Source organism: Nomascus leucogenys, chromosome 12 (assembly GCF_006542625.1).
Source record: "Nomascus leucogenys isolate Asia chromosome 12, Asia_NLE_v1, whole genome shotgun sequence".
NCBI lineage: Eukaryota > Metazoa > Chordata > Mammalia > Primates > Hylobatidae > Nomascus > Nomascus leucogenys.
Window position 1 is genome coordinate 29,655,297 of NC_044392.1, and position 15,284 is coordinate 29,670,580.

The following is a 15,284-nucleotide window of genomic DNA, read 5'->3' on the forward strand; positions in this document are numbered from 1 at the left end:
AATGTTTTGTATGTATTTTAAAGTCATTAAATGAGGCACATTTAAAAATTTTTCTCTTCTGGGAAAGGGTAATATAAAGGATAACATTGCTCTTCCAGGATAAATTTTTGAGTAGGACAAATAATGCACATAGGGGAGTGGGTTTGAATCTAAACTCATTTTTAATAAATTTGGAATAGGATTTGCCATTATGGTTTATTGAATAATACTCTTTTTTTCAAAATTATAAATCTTTAGATAATGCCAGAACATGGAAATATTTGTATGAATAATCCTATATTAAAAAAGAATAACATCAGATAGTTCATGTATGTAAAAAAAATATACAACTGTGATCATGCAGAATTTTAAGTAATATAAGTGGATTAGAGTTCAATATTTACTGGGATTTTTGTGAAAATATCTTAAGTTTTGGCTAACTAAACAACTTAACGAAGGAGTGTGAACAGTGTTCACGGGGTCGACGCTGACCTTTTCCACCACAGGGAGTGTGCAGATCTGGTGGGAAATATGCACAATCTTAAAAGTATAAGTGAAACTAGAAAGAGAGCTGAATATTTCTATAACTTCTTGATCTCACAACTTTGATCATCCAGGGATATAACTGTCATTTTGTTTCCTATTTCTGAAGTTACATTTGTCATTTGTTATTGTTACAAAATGAAAACAATGCTAAGTAAATATCCCTATAAGGGAATTATATAATCTCCTTATCAAGTTATCCAAACACTTCAACCCACAAAAATGAGGCCTGTAATTTCTTAAGAGTCCAAAGAATGTCCTTATTTCAATGCAGATGTTGGGTTTTCCTCAATAGTATAAGGTTAGCAGATTTCCACTGGAAATGCCTATGTTGCATTATTCTGCTTGCCTAGGAGTAGCTCATTATGATTTAAATCTTTACACACTGGGCTATAGAAATAGAAGAAATATTGACTAAGTGCTTTTATTATACATAAATTAACAGTTCCCTTTCTTCAGAGATTTGAATTATCTCTTAAAATTTACACATTTATGTATTTTTAAAACAAATTTCTCATTGGTTTTAAGAAAAATAAGGCTCTTTTCTCCTTGAATCAGTCTCCCATTCTCCTAAAATTCACATTTTAGACATAAGTTAAAGAAAAGCCATCATTTTTTTCAAGTCTGATTTTAAAGTATTAATGTAAAATTATCTAGATCAAAAATCCATTTCAAAAAACTTTTGAAATGAGTTTCTGTATTATTCTCACATCTTGCTTTTTACTAAATCCCTCTCCAAAACTGTACAACATATATGGGCAATGTATGAAAACAACATTGGGAAATTAATTTTGTGTTTAAATGATTTTTAATCCAGGAAGTCACATTTATATAGTCAGAGGATAAAAAACAAACAAGCAAAAACAAAAACAAAAAAACACTAACCTTCAATGATGAAAATTAACAAAATTTAAGACAATTTAAGACAATCTATCTTTAATGGTAATTTTATTCTATAATTCAATAATTTAATTTTGACACTTGATATGCCAGGATGTGATTAATTATTATGCTGCATTTATTCATTCATTTGCTCAATGACACCTTCATTCAATCAATATTTAGTTAGTGCCTCCTATCAGTGCTATGTCCCCTGGTGGTAGGACAGGGAACAAACAATGGCTCCTGGTCTCAAGAGGGTTACAGTTTGCTGCAACTCTCAGCATGTGTGATAGTTGTTCATGTCAATTTTCACCTTCCAAAAACATCTCTTAAATCCATTCATTTTTATCAAATTCCAACAACTCATCCCAGTCCAAGCTGCCATTATCTATGCAGACCACAATAGATGTAGACAGCAACAGCTTTCTAGTAACTCCCCAGTCCAGTTTTGCCCTCTTCCAATCCATTCTCCACAAGGCAACCAAAGGAATCAGTAAAGAATTCAAATCTTATCATGTGACTCTCCAGCTTAAAAACTTCAAAGACTTCTCATCATTCTTAATATCAAAATCCTCATCTTTAGAGTACCTTTCTCTTTTTGCTCCAGTCACACTGGACTTAATTACACTCCTTAAATTCATCAGGCTCAATCCTGCCTCAGAACATTAACACAAACCTTCTCTGACCACCCAATGTAAAGTACCCCCTACCTGTGTCCGCTATCCCAGACACTCTATGTCAACTCATCACTGGCTTTATTTTCTTCCTAGCCTGTAATCAGCATCTGCTAGGTTTTCCTATTTATTTGTATGTTTGCTTTATTGGGAAAGAGACTTCATAAGAATAGGTACCATGAATTCCTTGCTAATCATTTTATCCTTAGTGATTAGGACAGTGCCTGGTACATAACAAGTGTTCAGAAAGTAATTGTTGGGAAATGTTCAGATGATTAAGAGCACAGCACTGACACTTAGCACCTGGCTAAGTTACTCACTCTCTTTGAGCCTCAATTCTTCATCTCTAAAATGGAGAATGTAAATAATGTGCTCAGTGAACTATAAATACTCAATAACTGTTAGCCATTATGGTGATGATCCTCCTCATTAAGATCATCATTGAGTTTGAGTTGTGGTTGCAAGTAGTATTCCCCCTAGTCATTATACCTGCTAAAATTTATGAAGGCCAGCTTTCAGTTTCAGTGATGATCTTAATGATGAGAACTTCCTGTCTTGTTTCTTGAGAGTTCTGAATGAGTAACAGAAGCTAGTGACTCAATCATAGCTGTGTGTAGCCCATAAATTTGCTACCTTGAACTTAAGTGCTCCATGCCCTCACCACCAGCTACTACCCAGCCACCATCCTCTCTTGCCTGGACCATGGTCAGAGTTTCCAATCTGGTCTCCCTTCTTCCGTGCTAGCCATCCCCACTCCCTCCACACATCCACCCCATCCCACTTATTATGCACAATCCAGCAGCCAGGGCAATCTTTCTAAACCATCAATCCAATCATGTCACAACCTGTTGGAACACTCCAATCATTTTCAATTATCCTTGTAATAAAATCCAAACCATTGGGTAGGGACTGATAAGGCCCCAATCCACTGGTACCTCTGATTTTATCTCCTGCATTTCTCCCCCACCGTTCCTATGTTACAGCCACAGACTTCCTGTTGGATCCCATCTCCAGGGTTTTTATACTTACTATTCCCTCTACCTGGAATATTCTTCAGCACAATCTTCTGCACAGCTCATCATCTCAGTCTCTGCTCAAGTGGTACTTCCTTCCAATCACCCAAATCTAAAGACCCCTCCCCTATCACTTTCTAACTCAATGCCCCATTTTATTTTCTTCAGAGCATTTACTATCTGATACTGTATTACTAGTCTACTTGCTTGTCAGCTCCATAGAGCAGTAACTTTGTCATTTCCTCTTTCTTAAAATGATCTAAATGGATGAAACTACCCTTTCCTAGAGTTTCTTCATCTAAATAATTCTATTTATTTCAAGGGTCATTTCCACTCTCACCTACCCCCAACTACCCTCCATACCATACCTTGGTTATACACAGCACACAGAGCGGGACTATTCATGGCACTTGGTTAATATTATAACTGTGCATATTTATTTTCCATTTGTTGTAATCAAGTACTCATGAGGAAGCTACAAGGGCAGTGATTTTGTAAAGAATTATCCTGAGTCTGGAGGGGAGGAGATGAGCCAATAACCATGAGCTCACTAAGCCTTCAAAGCTTCTTCCTTCCCTACAGAGAGCATCTTATACCTTCCAATGGGCTTATTTTCAGGACTCAAACAGCCAGACTAATGCCACACTCCAACAGCAGTAGCTACTCCAGAGTCTTCAGTGTCTCTGCTGCTAACACCCAGGAACATGTCAATGCTGAGATGCCTGGAATTCATCTTCATAAGTCCTCTGTGGGATGAGGTTGGCTTGGACAACTCCAGGCATCTCTGGGATTCTTGCCTTTATTTGTGGTTGAAAGCACAGGCTCTGGAGCTCAACAGCCTGGGTTCAAATTTCTGCTTTGCCACCAACTAGCTGTGTGACTTTGGTAAGTTTGTTATCCTCGCCAAGACTAAATGTTCTGCAATAAGGAAAATAGTCCTGTAGAAAAGACTTTTTTAAGAAAAGGTTTTGTTTTCAGTTTTCTCATCAATAATAGGAATAGTAGTAGTTAAGGCTGAATATGGTTAAATGAGTTAATTAATACATATAAAACACTAGCCATAATTGTTATGATTCCTTAGTAAAATATTTTCTGCGGCCTTGTGTAACTGAAAAAGGTCCCAAAGTTTACACGTATTTAAATACACATAAATTATCATCTAAATCCTTGGAGGGAAAATATATCTAATAGAAGATACCTTATTACAACTGAACAGCAAAGAAGATCATCTATTTAGTGATTTTTACATCTAGGGGAGTGTCTCTGAGCTCCTCAAGCTATGTTAAAACTAGAGCTTCCCACAGAATGACAGAGCTAGCTAAGCAGCCAGCACAGGAAAGAAACCATTGCTAACCCTCATACTATCACAGTGACCAAATCTGCTTTTGACTATGGTCAATGACATAAAAATTTAAATACAAGCTCTTAAATAGCATTTTGTTTGGACATTTCTATAGGATTTCATTTCCCTTATTGCAGAAAGTTTAGTGGCAATCAACCAATCATCCAATATTTTTCAACATACTATTACACACAGATCTACTGAGAAATGAAAAGTACTATATAAGACATGAAACTTTTCCTCCAAGGAATGATAAAGGCACCCTGTAATGCTTTCAAAAGATGTCAGGCTAAGATAGGAAAAACTTTTAACTTTGAAACACATACCCTTCGTGGCCACATGAAATTGAGTATCTCACCTGTACATAGTTTTGCTATCACAGAGTATCCTTATCTAATGTTTGCATGCCGCATTATAAGTACCAAAAAATTATCAGGTCAGACCAGGGCTATTAAAAATTTCAAGACATAGTTTAATTTCTATCTGTGCTCCCTCGCATTTAATGGTATCAATTTCTAGCACTTAAATGGCTCTGTAAGACTAATATGAGTTTTTTGTTTGCAGTTTTATAGCTATCAAATTTAAATGAGTAGTAAGTCACAGGACCAAAATTATTAACATCTAACATGAACCAGAACACTATAATTACCATAATTCATGCTTTTACATAGATATCAAATTCTCAAAGAACAAAATTTGTATAAACAATGATCTGAGACTCACTTGAAGACTAGCGATGTGGACATTCTTAAAAGCCTTTCATTTGAGACAGATGTCACAGGAACAATTCCAAAATGCTTTATTAACTCTGCATCAATATTATTAATTTCACTCTTAAAATGTTATATGACCTTGGGTCTTTCAACACTTTCTTTAATGAAAATTGTTTTCACTGTACCAGTACATTGACATGACTATAAAGAAGGAGGTTTTCAACTTTGACGCCTACCTCCATTTCTTCAGGTAAGCAAACATATGGTTACAGCAAAGAAATAAACAAAAAAGAAACAGAAATTTGGTCGAATATTGTAAAATTTTAAATCTATAAGAAAATAATAGTGCTTTTTAAAACAAACATTCCAAGCTTAATCTCACTGAAAGAAAACCACTGGTGTCTCAAAATTGCATAGTATAATAATATCAATTAATTTAAAATGAGAAATACTTTAACGAGAAAACTTTGTCACTCTCTGTGACTTACCTCATCATCTTTATACCAGGACAAGCTTTCCGCAGTAAGGACGAACCAGTATCCCTTCGAGCCGCCTTTCATGATGCCAATGTTGCTGATGGTGAGCCACCCCTTGCGAATCACCTACGAAAAAGCAGAAATCAGCAGAGGTGTTTAGTTTAACAAAAGCCAATGGAGATTAGACATCTTGGACTAAGAGAAGTTAAAAACAAGATATTAATTGCAATAAAAATAGTATTTTCCCTCCAAACTCAACTTCCATTGAGTTATTCAAGAGAATTTATCTTCCAAAAGTGCAGATGAGTGAAGGGAAGTCTCTCCTGTCAATGAATGGAATAAAAATCTCAGACTTATCAATGGTTGAAGTGGAGTGACTGAAACAAGAATGAAGTGAGGCAAACTAATAGACTGTATCAGGCCTACTTATGGCATTGTTGCTACATTTAAAACATATTTAGTTGATTGGATGAACAATAGACTCTCCATACCCACTATCCCTTCCCCACTTGCAGCCTACTGGCCCATTTGTTTGCCTAGTTTGCAGCCCATTAGGATTTCCACCAGAGACCTGCCAGCAAATGATGAAAAGAAGAAACTCAATTCAATCAGTTAGCCCCTTGTTGGCGCTAAATAAGGCTGATTGAAGGAGAAAGATGAAATAATAAACTAAAATGAAAAGTTTAGTGTTTTTAATAGTCTTAATTTATAATTTGAACAGCATATTGTAAAATTTTAAATCTATGAAGTTTAAATCTTCTGGTTGTTCTCTACCATATTACAAAACATGTAGCATCTTCATAAAATTTTTTAAACAGGTTTTAAGTTTTAAAACATTAACAACTTGGATTATAGATTTAACAGAAATTATTTATGGATAAGTATTTATATAATTCAAGGAAAAATGTGAGGTTTTTTTCCCCTCAGAGTTATTGTGAAGTTAAATTCTGTTATCCAGAGGGCATCATTTACCATGTCCTCTATACAAGATAATTTTGTTGTCATAGAACTAGAAATGAAATACTAAATGCAATTTGATGATATTGTTCTAAGGTCAAAAACTGTCCTACACTGAAATTCCTCAATATGTTGACATCCTGAAATGTTTAAAAATTACTTATTGAAAAACTAATGAATGTCAATTACTAAAGAAAGATGAAAATATCCTAATAATCAGATTTCATTTTTATATTGCTATTAACTTTTCTAGTTGAAGAAGGAAGGCCAATCCCAGAGAAAATTATGGAATAGACCAAGGTTCTCATCATTGTCTTCCAAGCCTCTCTCCATATTTCCAGCCCCTGTCACTCTTGATTCCCTGTTTCAGCATTGCCTTGGTGCCCAATTTCCATTTCAGTGTGCTGTTGCTTTTATAACCCCCATTTAGCATCCCTCTCCGGTCTGGGCTAATGCACTTTTCTCCATGGCTTTTTAACTCTCTACTTCACAAAGAACAGACCAATACTCAAAAGTATAGTGATAGTATAGTATAGTGATATAGTTTAGCTATGTCCCCACCCACATCTCATCTTGACTTTTAACTCCCACACTTCCCATGTGTCGTGGGAGGAAACTGGTGGGAGGTAACTGAATTATGGGGGCAGATCTTTCCTGCACTGTTCTCATGATAGTAAATGAGTCTCACAAGATCTGATGTTTTTAAAAATGGAAGTTTCCCTGCACAAGCTCTCTTTTTGTCTGCTGTCATCCATGTAAGATGTGACTTGCCCCTCTTTGCTTTCCACCATGATTGTGAGGCCTCCCCAGCCATGTGGAACTGTAAGTCCGTTAAACCCCTTTTTCTTTTTCGTCCCAGTCTCGGGTATGTCTTTATAAGCAGTATGAAGACAGACTAATACAGTGTGGTTTCTACCAGTTATATTACAATCATTCAAATGCTTTATAAAAATACAGATTCCTGGGCCACCTACCATTCCAAATGAATGAGAATGTATATATATGAAACCCAAAAATTTACATTTAAATATGTTGCCAAGGTGATTCTTATTCACAATAAAGCTTGAAGCCCACGCATGCACACATACAATCAAACTTTATTTTCCTTGGAGTAAATGATCACATCTATGTAATAATTTTGAGTAAGAAGGAGCTGGTTAAATTATTTCACACTAAGATCATTACTCACCCTACCAGGGCTTACAAGTAGCATGCTAATCGTACCACTCAATGAAAATATACTAGTTATTTCATTTTATCAGAGATGCAGAGCAAGGGTGCTGGCATCAGTATGTATAATAAATATTAAATATGAATCTGAGCTTTCTTATTTTCTCGTTAAAAATACATATCAGTAGATATCTTACTATAGTACCCTGCATTTCAATGGATCTCGCATGCTCCCTGGAACAGAGAAACTAGGTTATAAAAGCCATTGCAATAACCCAAGTGAAATATGGCCAGGATATGAATTAAAGCCATGATGTATAAAGTTAAAAGGAAATGAACCTACTGAAGAAATATCTAGGAGGTAAAATCAACAGGATTTATGAGTGAATGAGTGTGGGATTAGTGAGGGGAAAGACTAGAACTAGATAATAGTGTAGACACTAGCCACTAACCACATATGGTGGTTGAGCACTATTGACTAGTTTCCATTAAGATGTGCCATAAGTGTTCAAATAAACACTGAATTTTGAAAACTTAATACAAAAAATAATGTAAAATATCTCATTAATTTAAAACAATTATTACATGTCGAAATGTATTTTACATATATTGGTCTAAATAAAATTCATTGTAAAATTTAATTTCATCTGTTTCTTTTTGTTTTTTAATGTGGCTACCAGAAATTTTTTAATTACATATGTGGCTTACATTATATTTTTATTGAACTGTGTGCTGTTTTAGAATGATTCTGAAACTATCGCAGCTACCAACTTTTAAAACCAACCATTCTAAAATTCAGAAGGAATAAAGGAAGAAGACCCAGTTTGGGAAACTGGGGGAGTTGACAAATTCAGCAAAGGCTACACTGACTTTGAGGTAGCTGTAGGAAACACAGATAGGGTGTGATCTGACCTCTGAAGCAAAAGGAAGAGGTTAGGATGGCGGTATAGACTTGCAAGTCCTCAGCACATACACTGGTAGCAGTAAAACTCCAAGCAAATTAGCAGTGGTTCAAGATGGAATCCTGGGGGAAATACCAACATTTCAGAGGTAGTCACAAGAGTCTGAAAAGGAATGTCAGAGAAACAAAAGCAATAAGATCATGGAAGCTAAAGGCAAGGTGAATTTCAAGGAGTGTGAGGTTGGAAGTGTCAAATTCAGCACAGAAAGGGATATGACAGTACAATGCAGACATCACAGTGTCTTTAGCTATGCCAGTGTGGTGGTGGGACAAGGAGTCAGAGTTCATTGAGTTGAAAAGTGAATAGGAAACAAAAAATGGAGACAGTGACTGGAGAGAGCTCTTCCCAGAGGAAATGGAAGACAGTTAAAACCAGAATAGGTCACAGGGTCAAAGGAGGTGATGGTGGTGATAGCTGTTTGGTTTTAGGTTTCTTTCTTTCTCTCTCTCCTTTCTTTCTTTCTTTAGCATGGGCAACAATTGAGCATGTTTATTGATTCATAATTAGTAGAGAGGGCCGAGCGCGGTGCTGACACCTGTAATCCTAGCACTTTGGGAGGCTGAGGCGGGTGTATCAGGATCGAGACCATCCTGGCTGACATGGTGAAACCCCGTCTCTACAAAAAATACAAAAATTTAGCCCAGCATGGTGGCGGGTGCTGTAGTCCCAAGCTACTCTGGAGGCTGGGGCAGGAGAATCACTCGAACACAGGAGGCGGAGGTTGCAGTGAGCCAAGATTGCACCACTGCACTCCAGCCTGGGCAACAGAGCGAGACTCTGCCTCAATAACAATAATAATAATAATTAGTAGAGAGTAAGAGGTTGGCGATACAATAAAGAGGATACAAGGACAAAGATAGGAGTGGATAACATGAACAGTAAAGAGAAGGGTCTAGCCTTGAATAGGAATAAAGCTGCCTCATCTTGTGAGGCCGGGGAGGTTGAGAGAGTAAGGGTGGACGTAAGCCCTTTGCGAGGAGCAAAGTAGGAGGTTTAGGAAGGTTATATTTGATCTTTCCATTTCTGTTGACAAAGCAGACAAAATTATCTGGGAGAGTGAGAGTATGAAGTTGGAAGGAAGGCTTGAAGGTGGTGATATTGAGGCAACCAGTAGTTGAGTGAGAGTGGGTACAACTAGAATTCATTTTCTTAAATGGCTGAAAGCTGAGAACGAACAACAAACTCGCAGGGACACAATCAGCGTAGTTGTGTTCTCTTTTCCAGCAGCACTTTGCACACCTGATGTAGAAAACAAGATGACAAATGGGAATTGATCCAGGGTTCTGAGTTTCTGAATCCAGGTGACCTAAGTACAGAAGTGTAACGATGTTGAAGGTTTTAGGCAAGAGAGTAATTCAGGTGATCATCCATTCAATCTAGGTCAAGCAGAGAAATAAGGTCAGGAGGTGCCAGTGGAGAGGTAGAAAATGAGAAGATAAAAGGAATGAGTCCAATGAAGTAAAAAAAAAAAAAGTAGATACTGTGTAAATGAAGACAAGAATGGAGTTTTCAGAGTTTAAGCTGATGTGATGCTAAATAAATTGCCTGATCTTACTGGCACCATTAGATTCATTCCTCAAAGATGCACCACTATTTCTAGAAGCATTTAATGTTGTAGCTGAAAAGGATATTAAACATCATTTAGTCCAGTGGATTTAGTCAACTGAGCTACAGGACAATTATGTTACTAATAACAGTTAAAATTTTCAAAGAATGGACATAAAAATAATTAGAATATATTTAAGATTATCCCTATGACATTATATCACTTGCAATGCAATATGCGTTCTAATTTGAAGAGAAAAAGAAGATTACACCTGCCATGTTGTGAAGAAACATGACCCACATCCCTTACCAGGTACCCATGGAAGTGAGTTCAGCACTGGATGCTGTCAGCAATTAAGCTGCCATCATAAAAAGGTTAAGAAGCACTAATCCAATCCCAGCCCTTTCTTTTACAATAAAGGAAGCACATTTGCCACAAGTGGACTTGTTTTTCTGATAACAATCAGCTCAAAATAGGATTTTAGAAAGAACAATTCCTAATGTACTTTTCACTAAGGAATTGAGGGAGAGAAGCCACAAAATCAAAGTAAAACAATAGAATGAGATAAGAAAAGGCAGACATTCAGGAAAAATAGTCAGACCACAAGGAGTAAGACCAATAAGGGGAAATTAATAAAAAGAAAAGAAAAAGGAAAGTAAGTGGGAACAGAAGTCAAAGACTAAATAAAATTTGAAAAGAATACCAAGACAAATAGGATTAGTGGTAGAGGCCCTTCACAGAGAAAGATAAAATATAAAATGTTAATTTTATATTCAAATTTAAAACTGCCAAAATAGATCTATCAATATTCACTACAACAGCCACTTACATCTTCTTAGTATTTGGATATCAAATTCTGTTTTGAGTATTTGAGTAAACAAGAACAAGCAAATCCATAATTACATGACTAGAAAGGACCTTGAGAGCTAAAAGGGCATGTTCTCATTTGTTCAGCTGGAGACAAACTGTTTTTTTTTTAATTTATTGCCCATAAATATCACCCAAGCTTCTTCTGCCAAATAGGAAAACTTTGAAAGCAACTGCAAGACCAGCAATGGGAAGAGTGGAACAGCCCAGCCTCTTCTCTTGGTGATGAGCCTACCCTAAGGGAATATGTGTTCTGTTAGCTTCCTCTATGCTATGAGAAAACAGGTTTTGTCAAGGTCAGCAAAACCTGTATGTTACGGGTAAGTTCAGACCCCAACATCTGGCTGACATATTGGATCATAAAATTAATACACAGACAAGGAATAAAATCATGGGAAGACAAAAGTACATGTGGAAGACTTCTAGTGTGGCCAAGGTCTTGAACCCTGTGAGCAGGGGGTTTGACCTTGATCTCGCTTATGGTCGACCATGCAAGTTTTTTTCAGCTATGCAACTGTCCTTTTTTTTAACTGCTGCAGCCTAGATAAAGGTTGTAATCCATGCACCGTTAGATAGTTTGATCTTGGTAGATTACAAAAGCTTATACCTAGGCTTTCTCAGTAGATGAGCAGCTGCTTCTATAAAGGTAGTTCACATATCTCGGAGCCTACCTGGCCAAATTCTGGGGAGCTGCATGGGCTCCTCGAAGGCAATGGACAGTCCAGTCACCCAGTTGTTTAGGAAAGATCTACCTTTGCGAGCACAGGCATCCTCAGGATACAGGTTACTTGGCCTTGAATTTGGCTAGCAGACTCGTTTCTATGGCATGTCTGAGACAGGGATTTAACTATAGGGAAAAGAGTCTTCCCATTTACAGGCCTGGCAGGCCTCGAGAGGTGAACCAGATTTCCTAATTTTATACTATAAGGTAGCTGAGGTCTGTACATACCACAATGCACTCTATAGGTTCTAGTGTTAACCTGTTAGCGCCAGGCCTAGGAAGGAAGGGTTAGATCAGCTGCCATCAGTGCCATTCTGTGCTCTGGGCCAGGGCAAGAAGGGAACCGTGGAGAGCTGACCTTAACTGGTGTGGCTTATTTACAGACTTAAGGGTCTCCCCCACCCCACTCACTCTTCTCCTAAGCACACGCTCTCCAACTGGCTCTGGATTCATGAGATAGAGGGGAGAATGTCCCCTCAGGAAGCCTAGGCTTCTTAGACCAGTAAATTTTGTAACAGGAGGCAGGAGGAGAAATACAAAGGAGAAAGGAAAGTAAAAATTAGGAGGTTTTGAATATGCTGTATGGAAAAGGAAGGTAACTGAAAAATATCCTGGTGGGTAACTGGAACTGTGGTCCCTGCAAATTCCTGAATTTTGCACTAGACAGCCATGTTTCAAGTGTCCTTCTCCAAGAGTATGCATATAGATGGCTTTCCCCCTTGATGGTAAATGCATGGTGGCAAAGCTAACTTCTTAAAAACAGCTTTGGGAATGTAATTCTTGAACTTTCATATCTAGGAACTTCACAGTAAGAGAGGATTCACATTCACATTGAGGAGGGGGTTCACAAAATTCCCATGTCCAGTTTGTTGACATTTTATTATTAATGTGTATTAATGATTTCATTTGATCATTGCAGAATTTCTGATAAGCTATAGAAACAGCATGTCTGAACATAATTCGAAACAAGAAATAAGGAGCAAACATGTAATCTTGTGCATAGGCTGGCCTTGAAGTGGACTCTACAAATGCACTGCTTTAACCCCTTTCAGAACCTTCTGTCCACTACTGGTGCTAAGAGGATGCCCATAGGAGCCATGATTAGCTTTGGGGGAGCGGTGTCAAGAAGGTAGAAGCAGAACTGATGGAGCATTGACTTCTTACCTCAAAAAGGGATAGCCACAGCCCTGGTTGGCCACCAGAATAAGGATTAAACCCAATGGAATAAAAAGTGGAAGAAGATGGAGCAATACCACTGAGAGTTGAGGAATGGAGAGGCACTCCTGTTGTTTCCTCACTCAGTCCTCCCCAGGAGGAGTAAAGTGACTTCTCACATTGATCTGGATGGATAAACAGGGAAGTGAAGTCCTGGGCCTATCTTTCTGCCATTCTTGCCCCCATTCATCAAGGGAACTCGCCTGCCCACAGAGGGTGTGTGCTCTAACAGTGGAAGGAAGGGGGTCATGCCTGCAGTTTTCAGGGACAAGTTCAATTCAGGAAAGTGTTCAAAAGTCTCTCTCACCTAAGACACTTATCAGTCAGTCATCCAGTATTTCCTGAATGCCTATGATAGATCAGGCACTGTGCCAGGTACCCTGGCCCCAGAAACACAAGTGAGGGCCACCACAAATATGCCCAGGTGTGACTTGTAAGTGGCCAGCTATATGGTAGAAAATAGATTTTCACATCTGATGAACTAATGCTATGACAGGGATAAAGAAGTTGTGAACACAAGAAAATAAGATGAAGTATATATAAAGGGATTTAAAGAATAGTGAAATTGAGACACAAAATAATCAAATATTTGATGAAAGAATGTTTTTCTTTGTTTTCAAGACTCTACAAGACTCTGCAAAATCAATTGTTACTAATATGAATGAATTGGCTAAGTGACTTTTTTACATTTGGATGTTACTTCCTGGTTTTAGCCTTCTAGGAAATGAGTTTCCTAAGTATCTAAAATAGGCAAAGGATATAATTTGACTCCATTTTTCGAAATTCAGGAATAGTAACAATGGCTAACATTTACTAAATATTACTCAGTGCCAAGCACTATGCTAAGAACTTCACACATATTATTTCTTTTAATCCACATAATAATCCTGTGAGGGAGGGAGCATTTTCCTCCCTGATAGGCGAGGAAAATGAGATTGTACTTCCATTTAACTGACAAATCCATGTTTGTAATAAACAGGTCTTCCTTGCAGGAGCTTCCGCACTGTTTGCCATTTTACTCCAATTTGCAGAGCACGCTTAGAGGATTCAGCACTTGAATAAAATAAAACCTCTCTAGTGGACTGATTTCAGAGCCCCCACCCTTAACCCACACACATACAAGGATGTTGGCTACAGTATGGCATCTAATGGCAAGCAATTGGAAGCAACCCATTTTCCTAACAGGAAACTGATTACAGGTTGTGGCATAATCCTCTGATGTTAAATTAAGCTAAACAAAAATGCCTAGTACATGATGTGAGAAAAATATTTTTGTTAGGGTGTGCTAATAGTGAGCAGGATCCTAGAGTCAGACTATCTGGGATTGACTCCTGGTTTCAATAGTTGCTGCCTGGGTGACATTGGGTCAGTTAAAGGGAACAACCTCCCTTTGCTTCAACTTCTTCATAGGTAACATGGAATAATAATAATACCTATAATGTAGAGTTGTTATGAGAATCATATGAGTTAATATATGTAAAGGATTTAGATTAGTACCTATTAGTATTGTATGTATGCTATTATTTCAGTTATATTTGTTACTGTAAGGACAGGGGAGAAATTGTAATATATATCAAAATGTTACCTATGATTGAAACTTGATGGTAAAACACAAAGTTCTATTTATTTCCTCCTTCCATTTCCCTGTATTTTTCCTATTTTCCTATAATACTTATGTTATTAAAAAAGTAAGTTGGCATCACATTATTGCTTGTTTAAAAGAGGCAATTTCTCGAGATTCCCTTTAATGTATAATGAACACAGCATGTTGGAAAAAACTGAAACAGATTATAAGCAACCTAGTAGTGAAAGAACCTAACAGCACAACATAAAAAGAAAGCATTCTGAAGTAGTATATGGGAAATCACTGTGATGAAAGAAGCCTGACTGTTTTAAATAAGGAACTGACTGGATTGACTGAAAACATTAATAGTGTTCAATAAAAACTGATTGAAAATAAGGAACCAATAATTAATATTCATATCGAACACCTGCTTTTTAAAATACAGCTGCCAAAAAATTAATAACTTTCTGTTTCCCTGGTTCCTCTGTAAATCCCAACCTCTACCTAATAACACAGGCATAGTTTAAATTGTAACCAACTAACAAATATTTTATAAATTAAACAGAACTCCAAGTTACTGTTTTGCAAAAGAATTTCATCATGCAACTGAAGGAGTCCCTTTCTCACTTTTTTCTGGACTTCCCAAATCTACAATGACTA

The 15,284-nt window shown here is 37.2% G+C and overlaps 1 protein-coding gene across 8 annotated transcripts in view; it reads right to left on the reverse strand.

Annotated features, from left to right (window-relative positions):
* DNM3 (dynamin 3) overlaps window positions 1-15,284 on the reverse strand; it is a 600,443-nt gene that overhangs the window by 299,337 nt on the left and 285,822 nt on the right. For all 8 annotated transcript variants that reach the window (XM_012511535.2, XM_030823969.1, XM_003258880.3 and 5 more), the window contains one exon: window positions 5,635-5,748. In XM_012511535.2, coding sequence (XP_012366989.1) covers window positions 5,635-5,748 — 114 coding nt within the window. The remainder of the gene's footprint in view (window positions 1-5,634; window positions 5,749-15,284) is intronic.